The sequence below is a fragment of the Mastomys coucha genome, unplaced genomic scaffold (assembly GCF_008632895.1).
Source record: "Mastomys coucha isolate ucsf_1 unplaced genomic scaffold, UCSF_Mcou_1 pScaffold18, whole genome shotgun sequence".
In the NCBI taxonomy this organism is placed as follows: Eukaryota; Metazoa; Chordata; class Mammalia; order Rodentia; family Muridae; genus Mastomys; species Mastomys coucha.
The window spans coordinates 55,714,235-55,733,165 of record NW_022196900.1 but is presented as its reverse complement, the minus strand read 5'-3'; the positions used below and the strand labels follow the sequence as shown (position 1 = coordinate 55,733,165).

Here is an 18,931-nt window from a genome sequence, read left to right as displayed (position 1 = left end):
TCTCATGAAATTACTGACTTTCCTTCTTCAAAAACTGATAGATGTTGTGATGAGAAGGTCTGGATTTTGATGTGCATTGGATTGTGAAGTTCTTGAAGTTAATCTTACCAAACTTCCTAGAATGTGGCACTGACTTTGACTGGGTGATCCTTACCATATAGTCAGGAAGATCTGAATCCAGTTTCCAGAACCAAATTTGATTTTTTATTTTATTTATTAATGTTTTATTAATGAGTTATTTCCTAAATTTATACCTTAAATGTTGCCCCCTTTTCAGTGCCCCCTTTCAGTGTTCTTCCCTCCCCTTCACCTCTGAGAGTGTGGCACCAACTCTGGTATTCCCTACCCTGGGATAGCAAGTCACTATAGGATAAGTCCCAGCCTCTAAGACTGAGACCATATAAGCAGCCCTCTGCTTTATATATACCAGGGTCTTGGATGAGCCATCGTGTGCTCTTTGGTTGGTAGCTCACTCTCTGAGCTTCTAGAGGTCCAGGTTACTTGATAGTATTGTTCTTTCCATGGGGTTGCCATCCTTTTCACTTCCTGCCATCCTTCTCCTAAATCTTCCATAGGGGTTCTATAACTACCATCCAATGCTTGTCTCTGAATATTTGGTTTTAGTCAGCTACTGGGAAAAAAACTCAGAGGACACCCATGCTAGGTTCCAAACTGCAAGCACAACATAGCATCAGCAATAGTTTCAGGGAGTGGTGCCTGCCATATGATGGATCTCAATTTGTGCCAGTCACTGTTCAGCCATTTCTTCAGTCACTGCTCCAATATTGTCTCTGCATTTACAGGAGTAATTTTGGGTCAAAAGTTTTATAGGTGTGTTGGTATTCCCATCCCTCCACTAGGAATACTTTCTGACTATTGGAAGTGGTTTCTTCAGGTTCCATGTCCCCAGTGTTGGATATTTCTGCTAATGTCACCCACATTAAGTTCTTGGATCCTCTCCCATCCCAGGCCTCTTGGACATTTTACAGGTTCTCCCTACAGCCTCCCCCAGATGATGCATATATCCATTCATTCTTCTGGCCATCTGGGCCTCTCTCTTGTTTCCTCTATCACACAACCAATCTTGCATCCCTTTTCCCCTTCTCTTTTATCCCACCCTGCTCCTTCCCTATTTCTGCCTTCCATGAATATTTTCTTCCCCTTTCCAGTGTGTTTAAGCATCCTCACTAGGGCCTTCCCACTTATTTGACTTCATAATATCTGTAGGGGTGAATCTTGGGTATTGCATTGTTAGTCATCATTGCTCAGTGTCATATCTAATTATTTCTTGGAATATAATTATTTTTCTTCTAAACAATCCTTCTACTGGACATCACTTCTTTAGAGTACATGTAGAGATTTCATTTCTATTATTAGTTTCCTGTCTGTATTTCTTTTGATAAACATTCTATCTCTTATTTTAATTCATTATTCTTAATTTTTATGACTAGTTACACTTTAAGCCTGTTTTAAACAACTGTACTTACCTTTTTTAAAAAAAAATAACAGTATGGATGTGAATATTTTGCCTTAATGCCTATCTGAGTATTTAGTATATGCTTGCCTGGTGCATACTCTGGAAAAAGACGTTGGAACTTCTGGAATAGGAGTTACAGACAGTTTGAGCAGCCATGTGAGTGCTGGAAATAGAAACTTCAGCTATCTTACCCTTCAGCAATCTCTGCTAACCTGGCCTATGTTCTTTGTATCCTCTTTTGAAATTATTTGATTTAATGATGCATAGTGAAAAACAGGCCCTGTCTTATGGCATATTTTGAGGATTTGTTCTACAAGAAACTATTGTAAACAGAACTGACACATTTGAGAATCATCTCTTGGTTGATAACAATATAAATCTTACTGGAATAATTCTGCAGAATTAAAAATATATACAGTCAAGAGCTTATAAACTCATTCATCAGAAAAAAATTCATTCCAGAGTACTTGGCTTCTGGAACCTTCTCAAGTTCATGCAAAAATTTGGATACTACAAATTGCCAGTGTGGGTCAGTTAGCTCAAGCCAAATTTCGACTGTTTTCTGAACTTCTCCATTTGGCATTTACAAAATAATATTACAACATTACTAGGTTTTTATGTACACACTATTGATATCTCTTAAAATAAAAGTTATCTACATTTGACCTATGCCATTGTGACTAAGACAGGGCATACTGGCTGAAGTTACTAAGGGTTATGGATAAAGAACAAAAGGAAGACCTAGTCTTTGCTCTGTCTTTAATGTGCCTGCAAGATTCTAAGATGATACAACATCATTATCTATGTTTAGAAACTGTGCACATGAGTTCATGTCTCACAGTGTTAAAGTATCAATTTGTGAAGATGGCCATGGAAAAGAAACACAAAGGTACCTAAAGGAATTGAACTCTTCTGTTTGATACCACTATTGCAGTAAAATAAGACACCACTGTTGCAGGTAGACAAAAGGCAGAGGTAGGTCTAAATAGTTCTGATTCCTTAGTGCACAGATAAACAACCTTTGCTATATGCAAACAAAACCATATTGTATACATTGTAATTTTCACAAACACTCTAATTATTCTCTCTCAAATGCTTCCTCATCTTCATAACTGCTCCTCACACTGTCTTTCACTAAACTACAAGGTCCTATGGACAATTCAACATTCATGCATTTGTCTTCAAATCTAACATAATGCCTGGAAACTTCTCTCCTGCAGGAAAAAAAGCTGAGATTGGCTAAATTACTTTATCTACAACTTACATGTCTTCTTATGTAGTTAAGATAAGGATGAAGATTATCTTAACTACAGTAGAATGAGTATAAAAACAGAAGCAAATTACAGAGCATACTTAGCATCTACTCTGGAAATGTGGCTCTCTTGCTAGATCAGCAGGTTTTTGTCCTGACTCACCATGTACTTGTAAACCTGCGCCTTTGAACATAAATCTAATTAATTTTTGAGATATGCAGTGGGTAGCTGGAACCAAACAAAGTGCTTCACCTACTGCTGCTCTGATTCTTCCACACAGGATCTTGTAGGGTGTGATTTTTAATACTCTCATATTTTGGGGCCTGAGATTTGAAAGATAGCAACTTTATCAAGTGGCCCCAGTTATAGAACATTACAGCCTATGCACTTGCATCATTCCAGAGATGTCTCCACTCCCAGCCTGCACACTTTATTGCATTTTTCATATCTACTAATATAATTATCCTCAACCTGTAAGTCATGACCTCTTTGGTGTCACATATCAAATAGCTTTCATACCAGATATCTATATTGCACTTTATAGCAGTAGCAAAATTATAGTGATAATGTAAGAACAAAACAACTTTGCAGCTAAGGGTCCCCACAATATGACTGAGTGCATCAAAATGCACTACATTAGGAAGGTAGAGAACCATTGAACTATTGGTTAAACAAAGAATATTCCCATTGCTATGCTGATAATGATATATTTTACTAAAACTTTCCATTCTTGCTACATCAGCCTTAAACAGAGACAGTTTGAACTCTCTAAGAACTGATTTCCCTATTTTTCTGCTTACACTATACACCAGGTTAGAGAACTTGCTTTCTTTCTTTTTTTTATTGGATATTTTCTTAATTTACATTTCAAATGTTATCCCCTTTACCAGTTGGCCCCGCACCCCCAGAAATTCCCTATCCCATCCTCCCTACCCCTGCTTCTATAAGGTTGCTTCCCCCAACCTCATACCCATTCCCACCTCCCTGCACTGGCATTCACCTATCCTGGATCATTCAGCCTTCACAAGACCAAGGGCCTCTCTTCCTATCGATGCCTGACAAGGCCTTCCTCTGCAACATATGCAGCTGGCTGGAGTCATGAGTGCCTCCATGTGTACTCCTTGATTGGTGCTTTAATCCCTGGGAGTTCTGGGGTATCTGGTTGGTTGATATTATTGTTCTTCTTATGGGGTTGAAACCCCCTTCAGCTCCTTCAGACCTTTCTCTAATTCCTCCATTGGGAACCATACTGGGGACCCCTGTTCAGTCCAAAGGTTGACTGTGAGCATCCACCTCTGTATTTGTCAGACATTGGCAGAGCCTCTCAGAAGACAGCTACCTCAGGCTACTGTCAGCAAGCACTTCTTGGCAACCACAATAGTGTCTGGGTTTGGTGAGTGTATATAGGATGGATCCCCACGTAGGGCAGTCTCTGAGCTTACTTTCTTTAAAATGTTTATGTCCTCATGACTTAGTTTAGGGAAACAATGGTGGTCATTCAGTTCTTTATTGTGAATGCATGAATAAAGGTTTAAGAAGAAATTTCAAATTTTAAACTGATTAGAAATTTGACAGTGTGGAAATGAGGGCTGAAATTACTAGAATATTCTTATTACAAAAATGTAATTTTTTCTCACCAAGGTGTGCATAATCTTCTCAAGTTAGTCTCATTATTTACATATGTATATCTCATGGGTGGAAGATACTGAAAAGACAGCATTATTCTTTAGATAAAAAGGCATTTGATTTTGTAAGTAGTCCATGAAAGCTGTACAAAATATGCACAGGCCATCCTCAGCCCTTGTCATGTCACATGTCTCTGCCTTTGCTAGACTTCAGAATGCTTCAAAGAGAAACCTGAATAATTTGTTGACACTTAATATCCTTATTCCTTGTTTTAGAAGGACAAAATAGAATACCACTCAAGTAAAGACTATATTATTGACATTTTCTATAGAGTACATTCTATTTTTTTAAAAAAATTATTAAGTAAGGAGAAGGCAAAATCATTTTTGGAAATACAACCATGAACCAAGGAGCATTGCTCTATTGACATGAACATACAGACCACTAAACACAAATCCCACTGAACACACATGTCTGCCTCCCCTTGATACCATGGTATAACACTACTCAATTGTGACTATTGAAATGTTTTCCAGTTTGTGAAGAAATATGGAAACCTAATTAGCCTTGATTTTGGTAGCATCTCTACAGTGATCATAACTGGACTGCCCTTAATCAAAGAAGCTTTCATTGACATGGAACAAAACACTTTGAAACGCCCCAGCTTACCTAGCAGGAAACGTGTGTTTAAAGACAATGGTAAGTTTAATTGGGAGCAGTATTGAATTCAGTGTGTTATTAAAAATAAGACATGAACTTGGGTGGAAAGTGGGACTTGTGTGGGAAGGAACCATGGAGAGCAGGAAGGAGGAGTTGGGAAAGGAGTATGATCAAGTTGCATATCACACTAATAAAATTTTCAAAAGAGAAAAAAGTTCAGATAGAACTAGATTTCTCATACAATATAAAGTGTGTTTTTCATATGTTAAAGATACCTCTATGTCTTTAATTTTACAATGTTCCTATGAATCAAATCCTTCATGAAATATATTTTCTGGTTTTCTCATACTCCAATTCAACCCTCCTCCCCTTCTCCTCAGAAAAGGGTAGTCCTCCCATGGATATCAACCAGCCTTGTCATATCAAGTTGTAGTAAGACTGGACACAACTTCATTTATTGAAGCTAGACAAAGCAGCCCAGTTAGGGGAAAGAGATCCAAAGATAGGAAATATTAACTTAAAAATCACCTGTTTACCACATTTCCTAGAGGAAAGCCACCATCAGAGGACTGAGAGCCTCTCCCTCTGACAGAGTCTTAGAGAAACCATGTGTCCTGAAGACTAACTCTAGAGACATGCAGAGGAAGCAACAGCAGCACCTTCCACAGTCAGACACATGTGCTCTGACTTCTCTTTTCCCACTCCAATCCTCTGCCATAGGCATATAGATGATAGGTTTCTTTTCCGTGTTGTTGCTCTTCTTCCTTATAGTTCCTTAAACTGCATCATTCAGGCCATGCCACACAGAGATCTCTATCCTTCAAAATAGTGTTAAAGTAGACTGGAATGAGTGCCTAAAAAAAAAAAAATCAGTAAATCAATTTATGTATTTTTTATTTTTAATGGATATATACTTTATTTACATTTCAATTGTTATCCCCTGTCCCAGTTTCCCTCCCTTCCAGAAACACCCTATCCACATCCTCCCTACCTTTGATTCTATGAGGGTGTTCCTCCACCCACCCACCCATCTGACCTCCCAGCCCTCGATTCACTTACACTGGGGCATCTATCAAGCCTTCATAGGACCAAGGTCCTCTCCTTCCATTGGTACATGACAAGGCCATCCTCTGCTATATATGTAGCTAAAGCCGTGTGTACTCCTTTGTACTCCCTGGTAGTTCTGAGAAGTCTGGTTGGTTGATATTGTTCTTCCCATAGGGTTGCAAACCCCTTCAAATCCTTCAGTCCCTTCTCTAACTCCTCTATTATGGACCCTGTGCTCTGTCCAATGGTTGACTGCTAGCATCTGCCTCTGTATTTATAAAGCTCTGGCAGGGCCTCTCAGGAGACAACCATATCAGGCTCCTTTCAGCAGGTACTTCTTGGCATCCACAATAATGTCTGGGTTTGGTAACTATATATGGGATGAATCCCCAAGTGGGACAGTCTCTGGCTAGCTTTTCTTTCAGTCTTTGCTCAACACTTTATCTCCATATTTGTTCCTGTGAGCATTTTGTTCTCCTTCTAAGAAGGACCGAAATACCCCCACTTTGATCTTCCATGTGCTTCCATTGAGTTTCATGTGGTCTGTGAATTGTATCCTGGTTATTTGGTGCTTTTGGGCTAGTATCCACTTATCACAGATTGCATACCATGTATTTTCTTTGGCAATTGGGTTACCTCACTCAGAATTTTTTCTAGTTCTATCCATTTGCCTAAGAACTTCATGAATTCATCATTTCTAATAGCTGAGTTTTACTCTATTGTGTAAATGTCCCACATTTTCTGTATCCATTCCTCTGTTGAAGAACATCTGAGTTCTTTCCAGCTCCTGGCTATTATAAATAAGAGTTCTTGGCATATACCCTGACGATACTCCAACATGTAATAAAGACAAATGCCCCAATATGTTCATAGCAGCTTTATTTATAATAAGCAGTAGCTGAAAAATTATGTATTTGATAGATAAAACAGACTTCAAATCTATTAACCTACAAAGACTTCACTTTAGCAATTTCCTAATATCTTTATGAAATAATCAACCATAAATTGTATACCACTGTATACGCTTTCATAACTGTGCTATGATAAGCACAGTTATGGTCATAAGTGATAGATAGTGAGCAGGATAGGTAAAAATCATTCACATTCTGTGACATGTAGTATCTGAAGGCCATATTTAAGCAGATATCAAACTGTTGAGATTGGAAGGATAGAGCCATGCTCTTCATTTTCATCATAACAGTGAAACTACCCACAGTTTCAAGAACAGGATTCTACTCAGCCAGGAGGAAATAAAGGACCTGAAATAAAGAGTTTGAAATGCAAAGAGAAAACACCAAGCCAAGTTGTGTCCCAATCAAGGCTCCACTTTACTGAGAATAAACCAGGGATTTTATAGTCACAGGAGAAACTGAAAACAAGTCTCTAGATTATACTACAAAGAAAGTTCAGGTGCCAAAATCCCCAGGTTCAGAAGATCTCCAGGCAGGCGGCTGGCTGGTGTACTCAGGCGGTGGGCGTGGTCAGGCGGCTTCTTCAAAGACAAACAGTCAACAGAGAGCATCTGTCTTAGCTCCCAGGTGTTAGCCCCCAAGCACAGACTACCAGAAGTCTGATCACTGAAGTGAAGGGGGAAGGTAACATAACAGTAAGAGAAGTTTTTGAGTTGGAAAGAGGAGAATATTGGACACCACATTTTAAGGCTCATTCAGGATCCTATGTAGAGAACACAGGCAAGAAACAAAGATACTATCATTGTAAGTATAAAAAAAGGCATTTGAACACTCAAGTTGACAAAAAAATGACAACAGGCTAGACTGAAGTAGTGACATTAAAACCACATGGACTGAAATTATCCTGACATATAGCTCAGATACTAAGAGAACAATGGGCTTGGAGACTGTCAGAGGTATGGGTGAACAATGATAGTAGACACCATGATTGGTGCTATTGCCTTCTATTTGGGGTTGTCAAGAATATAATATTGACTTCTGTCCTACATGTGATAAGTCTACATTCCTGTAACTACTAAGTTTATAGTAACATGCCTGACTCAATAGTGTGTACCTTCTGGGACAAAAACACACTATCAGAAGAGGATATTTAAATTATAGGCATTCATTAGATTTCCTTCACTTCGTTAGCATAGAATTAAAGCTTTAGGCTTTTTCCTATAGAACTCCTACATACCAGGATTTGATAGAAAAAAATTAAACAATGGAATTATGGGAAATATCTGCCAAAGTACTAGGAAGAAAGTCTATAACTGAAGGATCAAAAATCAAAAGGAGTATTTCAGGAAATAAATGAGAGTTGGTGAAGAAAACATAAGATGAAAGCCAGAATCTATATTTAAGTAGTTGAACAGTCTTCTAAAAGGAAAGAAATGGTCATGAGCACAGCATTGTGTGTGCCCTGAGATATGATGAATGTTGAGCACACCAGTATGCTTCTTCTCTGTACCTCCATGTGTGTATCTGTGTTTTGTCTGTGTCTGTGTCTGTCTGTCTCTCTCTCTCTCTTTCTCTGTGTGAGTGTGTGTGTGCATGCATGTGAGTGTGCATGTGCATGTTTGTGAGTGTGTGTGTGAAAGAGAGAAAGATTGAATATTCTCATCTTTCTTAACTTCATGAAATATTTTGTCATTTTCTTTAAAGTCTATATTTTATAGATCCTCTCCTCTACTGCCTTTCTTACTGCTTCACAAAGATATACCATGTATTTTTAATAGTGTATTACTGATACTTATCGTCATAAACAGATTTAAGTCTATTAATCATAGTGGGCTTTAGAACTAGTGAAACCTGAATTTGAACACCTGGATGCCCATCGACTAACTGTCTTTCTAAGTTTACTTTACAATTTATTATGATGCCTTGGTGTTTTACCAAGAGAAATGGACATTTTCTTGGTTGGTAATAAACCTATAGAGTTCCTGTCAGCACAAAAGTATATAATATATAAGAAATACTTACTATGTTTTGTTCTGTTCAAATCACCAGGATATGTTAGCCATTTGCATTAAGATTCTCTTTATCAGCTATGCATTTCCGTATTTGCCCTTCATTTTATCTATACATGTGTCTAATAGTTATTATAAGGTATTTTTAAAGCTGTATTCAAAATATCATGATGCTGAGTCTCTCTTTTTTTCCAGGGATTCTTTTTTCTAGTGGCCAGTTATGGAAGGAGCAAAGAAGGTTTGCACTGACAATACTCAAGAATTTTGGATTAGGGAAGAAGAGCTTAGAGCAGCGCATACAGGAAGAGGCCCACCATCTAGCGGAAGCCATAGGAGAGGAGAAAGGTAAGCATTTCACAGGGTGGTGCCAGGGGTTACAGCTATTTCATTAATTGAGCACCTAATTATTGTGTGAATGTTATCCTTGGCCTACAGGGTGATAGGCACTGAGGATGGAGCAGTGACCATGCATCCATGCACCTGCCCCATTGCACTGTAGCTAAGCACACAAATGGGCCATTAAACAAATTGCTAACTTAAAACCTGATTGTCTATGTGACTTCCTACGTCTTCCCAATGTCTTTTAATCAGGCTACGTTCCATGCAGGAGGCTGTGCCCAGAGATACAGACATTGTGCTCTAATTTGTACAGTTTATAACACAAAGAGTAGAAATTTCATAAAATTAAAAGACAATAAGAAAGAATGAAAGAAATAATGAACACAATAAAGAAAGAAAGCAAGAAAGGAAAGAGGGAAGAGTGAAAGAAAGAAAGAAAAAGAAAGAAAGAAAGGAAGAAAGAAAGTAAAGAGAAGAGAAAAAAGAAAGAGAAAGTAAAAGGAGAGAGAAAAAGAGAGGTAGAGAGAAACAAATCAATATCTTTCAAAGACTGAATGTTTCCCCTCTCTCCATCTCCAGCACAGCCTTTTGACCCTCACTTCAGCATCACCAATGCAGTTTCCAATATTATTTGCTCCATCACCTTTGGGAAGCGCTTTGAGTATGATGACAGTCAATTTCAGGATCTAATAAAGTTAATAGATGAGACCATATGCTATGAGGCATCAATAATGTCACTGGTAAGTTGCCTGCCTTTACATATTTTTCAAAAGAATATTGCACTGAGACTGATTCAAAAACAGTTAGGCTTTCCTTGTTTCTTTGGGGGAATTTTTGAAGTTAATATTATATCTTAAATGTTTATATGATACTAAACCTATTTATAACATGAATTTAGCATATACAAAACATTTCTAGAATTTATACAAAATGTTTTATCATTCATAATGATATATACATAGAGGTGGAAGTATTACTTTCTATTTTAATTAATTTTAACATTAATTAATTTTATATCCACATTACAGGCACCTCTATCCTCACAGTTCCACCTTCACATGTCAATCCTCCCATAACACTCTCCCCTTCTCAGAGGATAAGGGAAAAACCCTTATGTGTACCAACTCTTGCTAGCATATCAAATTGTACTAAGACTAAGTACATTATCTCTCATTGAGTCCCAACAAGGCAGTCCAGTCAAGGGAAGACAATCCAAAAGCAGGCAACATAATCAGAGATAGCCTATGTTCCTATTGTTAGGCTACTTACAAGAAGGCAAAGCTGCAAATCTACAACAAATATGTAGGGGTCCTAGGTACAAACCTAAATGCTCTGATTAGTGCTTCAGTCTCTATGAGCCCATGAACCCAAGCTATTTGGCTCTATAAGTCTTTTTGTCATGTCATTGACCTGTTCTGTTCCCTCAATCCTACACCCGACTCTTTCAGGAGACTCCAATGACTCTGCTTAATGTTTGGTTGTAGGTCACTCAATCTGTTCTTATCAGCTGCTGGATGATGACTCTCAGAGGACAGTTATGTTAAGTTCTTTTCTGCAAGCATATCAGTGTATCATTACTAGTATCGTTGGTTGGCTTTCTACCATTGTGTAGGGCTATAGTTAGGCCAGTAACTGGTTGGCATTCCCTCAATCTCTGCTCCATCATCACCACTGAACATCTTATAAGCAGGACAAATTTTGAGTCAAAGTTTTTGTGCATGGATTGGTATACTCTTCCTCCAACTGGAAGTACTGCCTGATTGCCTTTCTACAGATGGTGGCCATAAAGTTTTTCTATGCCCTGCCGCTAGGAGTCTCAGCTAGGACCACCCCCATAGACTTCAGGGAGCCTCTGCTGTCCTAGATCTTCAGCTAGTCCCAGAGGTATCCTCTCACTGATTTCTGTTCTTTCCCTCAGCCGTCTACTACCCCTTCCCAGACCTGATTCCCATTCCTTTTCCCCTCTTCATCTCTCCCAACCAGTTTCCTCCCTTGATCCATTTCTGATGTCTATTTTATTTCCCCTTATGAATGAGATTCAAGCATTCTCCCTTGTGTGATACTGATTATTATGCTTCTTTGGGTCTGTGGGTTATACATGGTTATCCTATATTTTATGGCTAATATCTACTTATAAGTGAGTACGTTTCATGTGTGTCTTTGTGAATCTTGGTTACCACACTCAGGATGATATATCCGTTCTTCTTTTTCTTTTTCTGTTTCCTTTCCTTCTTAAACAAACAACCACAAATGGTAGAGTGGGCCCTGTAACTTGCTTGGGGACCACAGTAGACCTGGCACTAGTAGAGGATGTGTGGGTGATCAGGCTTCATGATAGAAGAGCAGAAGAACTGGTTCTCCCTGTTGTTGCCTGAAGCACTGGGTGACCTACCTGGAGCAGTACTGGAGAGCTCACCCTGGGGGTATGGGTACAGGAAAGCTGGTGGACTGACTACATCACCTACATTCCTGTCCCAGATTCAGGGCCTTGGGTTAACCACTTCTGACCACTTGGTGGGCAGTCACAATTTTGGAGCTGGGTATTAAAACAAGGTCCTTTGAAAGAGCAGGCAATGCTCTTAACTGCTGAGTTATCTCCTTGGTTCCTTAGTAATCAATGTTAAATAACAGTTATTCGGTTATATCATTCTAAATACATAGAAATAGTTTCCAGAGTATAACTTAGAGCTCTTAGGCATTGTGATTATGCTCATTATTTTTTATTTTTAGTATTTGAATACAAAGTTTGTGCAACAGCATCTTCTATTCCATATAGGCTACTGTTTAATCTATTTTCAACCTGTGCATATCTGAACATTTCATTTTGGTTTCTTTTTTGTTGTTTTTGTTCTGTTCTAAATCTCTGTTTCTTTGCTGCATGTGCCTTCCATATTACTGACTATTTCAACCATGTTACTGATTTTCTCTTTGATGTTGCTGCCTTTCCCTTTTACCTTAATTGCGTTCCTGTCAAGGTCTTGTGTTTAGTTCATTTGCCCATTGAATACACTTCCAGTCAAATGAGTATTTCTATAAGCAAACATTTGAACTCCTTGTGTATCCCTTAACTTGTTTTTAGTATGTTTTGGTTCATTTGCTTAGGAACTAATAATATATATTGACATCTCCCAGCTTGTATTTTCATATTTATTGTGTATCTCTGCTACACTTTATGTCCATTCAGACATCTCTTCTGGAGTGTGTACTGGTAATAGTTTAGTTGTTTGGACTTTACCTTACACTAGGTACAAAATAGTTACAGAGGGTGATTTTTTTTTCTTTTAAGACCTTCTGTTTCTAGGCATCGATTTATGTATGATGCACCTAAGAGTATATTTATTCTAACTCATCCTGTTCCCATAAACATTTTGTCTTTAAATTCAGGGATGCTCTCCCTAAATACTACAGAACTAGTTAGCATGACATATAAGTATGAAAAGAAGCATAAAGAATTAGGTTGATTCTATCTATTGTTTATATTATATTTGTTCCTAAGTATAACCCTTAATCATGGTAACTCCAAGTCTAGAAGTTCCTTTTCTTTCCTTCTAGTAAGCAGAGCCTAAGAAATCAGGGGAATTCATTTCCTGCCCAACCAATTTTTAGCTGTATGTATCAGCAGAACAAAGGGGTAGCAGGTAATGATAACAAAGACTATTTTTTTTTTATTCACTTTACAACCTGCTCACTTCCCTACTCCCATTCAACCTATCCCATGTTCCTTCTCCCCATCTATACGTCCCTTCACCTCTGAGCAGGTGGGGCCTCTCATGAATATTCCCATACTCTGACACATGAATTCTCTGTGGTGCTAAGCCCATCTTCTCTCACTGATGGCAGACAAAGCAGCCTAGGTAAAGAACATATCCCATGGACAAGCAGCAGCTTTTTGGATACTTCCCACTCCAGTAGTTTGGGATCTACATGAAGACTAGCAGCACATCTGCTACACACTTGCAGGAAGCCCTAGGTCCAGCTATTGTATACAATTTGATTGGTGGTTCAGTATCTGAGAGCCCCAAGATTCCAAGGTAGTTGAATTTCTTGGTCTTCCTGTACAGTTCCGATTCCCTTCAGGGACCACAATACTTTCCCATATTCTTCCATAAAAATCCCCAAGCTTCATCCACAGTTTGGCTGTGGGTGTCTACAATTGTCTGAATGAACTGCTGTCTTCTAAGAAGACAGCCGTGTAAGATTTCTATCTCCAAGCATAACAAAGTATAATAAATAGTGTCGAGAATTGGTGTTTGCCTATGGGATGGGTCTCAAGTTGGGCTGGTTATTGGTTGAAAATTCCCTCCATGCCCAGTACCTGCACTTCTTGTAGACAGGATAAATTTTGGGTCAAAAGTTTTGTGGGTGTGTTGGTGTCCCTGTACCTCTACTGGGGTTCTTGTCTGACTACAGGAGATGGCCCTTTCAGGTTCAATATTCCAAAAGCTATAAGTCACAACTAAGGTCACCCCCATTTATTCTTGTGTGTCTCCCTTATTCCAGGTCTCTATCTCATCCTGGAGATGCCACCTACTTTCTCACCTCTGTCAGTTGTAGAATTCCATTCATTATCATGGCCATCTGGCCATCTCTCCTTTCCCTCCCCATACCTGATCCTGAACCCCTCCATTCCCCTCCCAATCCTATTTCTCACTATGTACCCTCCCTCCATCTGTCTCATATGACTGTTTTATTTCCCCCAATTAAGAGAGATTCAAGCATCCTTAATTGGGCCTTCCTTTTTGTTTCATTTCTTTGGGTCCAGGAAATGTATCAAGGATATTCTGTAGTTTATGGCTAATATCAACTTTTCAGTGAGAACATACCATGAATGTACTACTGGGACTGGGTTACTTCCCTCAGGATGATATTGCCAAGATCCATCCATTTACCTACAAAATTCATATTGGCATTTTTAATAGCCTAATAGTATTTCATTATGTAAATGTACCACATTTTATTTATCCATTCTTCAGTTGAGGAACATCTAGACTGTTTTAGATCTCTGGCTACTATGAATAAGACTGCTATGATCATAGTGGAACATGTGTCCTATGGCATGGGAAAACATGTTTAGGTTATATATCCAGGAGTGGTATAGCTGGGTCTTTAGCTACTTCCAATTTCCTGAGAAACCACCAGCTTATTTTCTAAGCTGATTGTACAAGTTTACACTCCTACCAGACACAGAGGAATGTTCACTTTGCTCCACATCCTTGCAAGCTTGTGCTATCACTTGACATTTTCATCTCAGCTACACTGAGCAATGTAAGATAGAATATCATAGTTGTTTTGATTTGAATTTCACTGATGACTAGGGACTTTTAACATTTCTGTACATGCTTCTTGGCCATTTTAGATTCATCTGTTGAGCATTCTCTGTTTAGACCTGTTCCCCAGTTTTAATTGGGTTATTTGAGTTGTTGGTATCTACCTTCTTAAGAACTTTACAAATTTTGGATATTAGTCCTCTGTCAAATGCAGTATTAGTGAAGATCCTTTCCCAACCTATAGGTAGCCATTTATATAAGTTTTCAGTTTCCTGAAGTCCCGTTTATCATTTGATGCTCTGACAACCTGAGATGTTGATATCTTAAAATTTTTCAATTTTTTGGAGTACGTGCTTTGAAGAAGACTCAATGATTCTTTGAATTCCTCAGTATCTGCTGTTATATCTTCCTTTTCATTTCTGGTTTTATTTATTTGGATACTGTCTATCTGTTGTTTTGGAAGTTTGGCTAATGGTTTGCCTATCTTGATTTTTCTCAAAGAACCAGTTTTTGGTTTCCTTGATTCTTTGTATTGTTTGTGTATGTGTGTGTGTGTGTGTGTGTGTGTGTGTGTGTGTGTGTGTGTATGTATGTCTATCTAATTGATTGACTTCAGCCCTTATTTTGATTATTTCCTGCCTTCTACTCTTCTTTGTTGTGCTTGCTTCTTTTTTTCCTCAACCTTTCAGGTACAGTTTAAAATTGTTAGTGTGAGAACTTTATAATTTCTTCATAGAGGCATATAGTGTTATGAACTTTATTCTTAGAATTGCTTTCATTTTATCCCATATTTTGTATTTGTTGTGGCAGAGTCATATCAAACATTCTTGGCATAAGTTATTTTATTAGACAATTTGATTGACACTTCAGGAGTATATGTCCATGAATTGTATCAGTAACCCTCTACATATAAAAGTATACAACATGATATCTTAATCCTGGTATAATTACTTAGTTTTTACAGGTAAAAAGTCAGAAAAAACAGTGAGAAAATCAATAGCATATTTTATATGGTCAGTAGAATGGAAGATATTTGCAGCGAAGAAACTAAAGTTTAGAAGAAACCAAAGTGAAAGTAGAAATATATTTGTATAAGACTATGCAAGGTCAGGCAGTGGTGCTACATGCATTTAATACCAGCACTTGGAAGGCAGAGGCAGCCAGATTTCTGAGTTTGAGGCCAGCCTGGTCTACAGAGTGAGTTCCAGGACAGCCAGGGCTACACAGAGAAACCCTGTCTCACCCACCGCCCCCCCCCAAAAAAGACTATGCAAGAAAAATAGACCATAACCCACCAGAACTCTGTGTAATGCTATGCATCTTTAATAACATTCAGTAGGCAAAGAGAGTGAGACTCTATTAATAAAGATTCTCATATCAATATTACTTAATATTAATTATATTAAACATTGATATATTTAAGGTTGTTAATAAGTAATAATAGTAAATGATAGCATACTTTAATGTTATTAATAATATTAAAGATAAATATTGTCTTACTTTAACATTATTAATAACATTAAATGTTAATATTGTGTTATCAAATCTGAAGTTCATAGAATAAACAGCACACATCTAACTCATTGAAGTATTGTTGATATTATGTTGTCCTTTACTATTTGAATACTACATAGTATTATTGAAACTGTATTCACTATCTATTATACTTAAGTAAAGATTGCTATCTTACCATACATATATTCAATTTTGCTGGAGACAATACCATGTGCAGCTACCGGCACAATATATACTAGTGGTAATTTTCCTGGGGAGAAATAGATTCTGACCCCCTTCAAAATATAATGGAGTTGAAAAGATGACAATTTTCTTGAAAATAATCAAGTAGCAGAGCTCCAAGTACTTGACTTTTGAGCATTTCTTTCATGATATAAACGGCAAGGTCCTTACTAATTTCAGAGTTATGATCGATTCCCAATGCATATCAACTGCAATGACCTGAGAGAGAAATGCCATCAGTGTGATTCAGGGGCCATGATGGTTGGACAGTGTAGAGTAACATGGATTATAATAATTATATATATACATATATATTATATATATATATATATATATATTAAGAGAAGTTCCATCTCTGTAGTGATTATATATACAAATATCTTTTTCATATTGAACATAGTAGATTGCTTTTGAGGATTGTTAGACAAAGAGTGAATCCATGTGATTACACTGGTAAATGGTCTCTATAGAAACTATTTGCAAAATGATTTAAAAAAAACATTAGTGGTGGAAATAAAAATTATTTAATTGCATACCAACACTCACATGGGAGAGATGCTGGAGCACAACAGGAAACAAGGAGCTGTGCTCATTAAATACAGCCTGTTGATTTACATATTTTCATGGCACATTTGAAACATATGACATGAAGTGATGAGAGGCAATCCTGAAACAAAGATAGCACAGATGCTACCACAAGGGAAACGGAGGGGAGGACGAGATTATTTTAGATTCAAAAAGTTATTCCATGGTATCTCCAATGTTTTCTTATTTTTCCTTATAAGCTCTACAATGTCTTCCCCTCCATATTGAAATATCTTCCTGGAACACATCAAACAGTTTTCAGAAACTGGGAAAAACTGAAATTGATTGTTTCCCATATGGTAGAGAGTCACAAGAAAGATTGGAATCCTCATAAGCCGAGAGACTTCATTGATGCTTTTCTTACAGAAATGACAAAGGTAAGGAAAATGCTGCCTGGGTGTTCTTAGAACAAATATGGTGGTTTAGAGTATTCCACTGGACCTACATCATGCTGTCATGAATTTAAGGGTATAACACTGCACTGATTCAATACTAGATAAATCCCTATGCCTGTTGGCCATGCAACCTTCTTCTGAGGATTATGGGGACTCTATCACAAAGATGCTCCAAGCTCTCATAGGGAACTAATATTCTTTGGTATATCTACTTCCTTTGCCTTCAGTAGCAAGTATATAGCATCTTTTATCTCTCTACATCTGCTTCCATCTTCACATCTCTTCTCCCTGGTTATTATCTTGAAGTACTCGACTAATTAAGATAATCCAGACTAATACTTCTCTTCTCAAAAGTATCATACTTGCAAAGTCAACCGTATCTGAAATATGCAAAGTTTATAAAATAGAGACCTGTGAATCCTGAAGATTCCTAATTAATACACTATGAAAATATCAATTGGAAAGTGTATTTTAGAAATAAATAAAGCAGTATGTCAGGAATATCATTTGAAGGTGATGGTTTACTGCACTTTAGGATGAGTTGGTAAAAATGGCAGATAATGAATCCCTATACCACATCTTGGACTTTGACCTCAGGTGAAAAAATTATACAAAGGTAAAAATAGCAATAAATCTTCAAAACTCTAGTTTTAAATGAGATTGTCTAAGAGTAGTCATGAGCATCATCTCAGTCAACATTAAGTTTGACTGAATGCTAGAGATTCAATCCTAAGTTTGAGTGGTGCCTCTGCCTTCCTCTTTCCACATATCATCACTCTCCAATCACATCAAGTCAGGAAAGCAGTCAGTTGCATATATGGGTTATCTGTGCATCATTGTGACATCATTCAGCAAAAACAATTTGAGGGGTTGAAGTTTTGGTTCACAACTTCTGGGGTACATTTAATCTGCTCGCACAGAGAAGGATTGGCATATAATCTTAGTTTGTGATGTCAATGTTAAGGAGCTGTTGTGCAGTCTGCACATCATTTTGTTCCTGGGAGCAGAAGGCAGAACCCAGGACCTTTTACAACGTTGAGACCTCATCTGGTAATGGAGGACTAGATGGCAGGAAATAGTCAAACTCCAGGCTAAAATCAATCACTTAGAAAGAAAAAGAAAAATACAAAGTATCAAAAAACACAGAAGATGGTTGTTTGAGAAAACCAGCAAAATAGACATACTGTTAGGCAAACTAACTGGAAAGGCAAAGAGGCTGTAACCAAATACACAAAATCAGAAATGAAAAGGGAGACATAACAATAAAAACTGAGAAAAAAAATCATGTCTCACTTCAAACACCTCCATTCCACAAATTGGAAAATCTAAATGAAATGATTTTCTAGACAGATACCACTCTCAAATCAAGATCAAATAAATTTTCAGAACCATCTTATAACCCACACTGGGCATATGGGAGCTCTCAGAGACTGAATTGCTAACCAAAAATTGTATACTGGCTGCACTCTGAGCCCCAACACATATGTAACAGATATGAAGCATGGTCACTATGTGGGTCCTCCCGCAACTGGAACAGGGGCTATCAGTAAAGCTGTTGCCTGTCTGTGGAAACCATTCTCCAACTGGGATACCTTGTCTGCCATCAGGGAGGATGAAACTAACCC

The 18,931-nt window shown here is 37.8% G+C and overlaps 1 protein-coding gene across 1 annotated transcript in view; it reads left to right on the top strand.

The window, feature by feature from the left end:
* Positions 1-18,931, top strand: part of LOC116095730 (cytochrome P450 2J2-like) — a 56,072-nt gene that overhangs the window by 24,966 nt on the left and 12,175 nt on the right. Inside the window, exons 3-6 of the mRNA XM_031377007.1 lie at positions 4,893-5,055; positions 9,179-9,328; positions 9,902-10,062; positions 17,112-17,288. Coding sequence (XP_031232867.1) covers positions 4,893-5,055; positions 9,179-9,328; positions 9,902-10,062; positions 17,112-17,288 — 651 coding nt within the window. The remainder of the gene's footprint in view (positions 1-4,892; positions 5,056-9,178; positions 9,329-9,901; positions 10,063-17,111; positions 17,289-18,931) is intronic.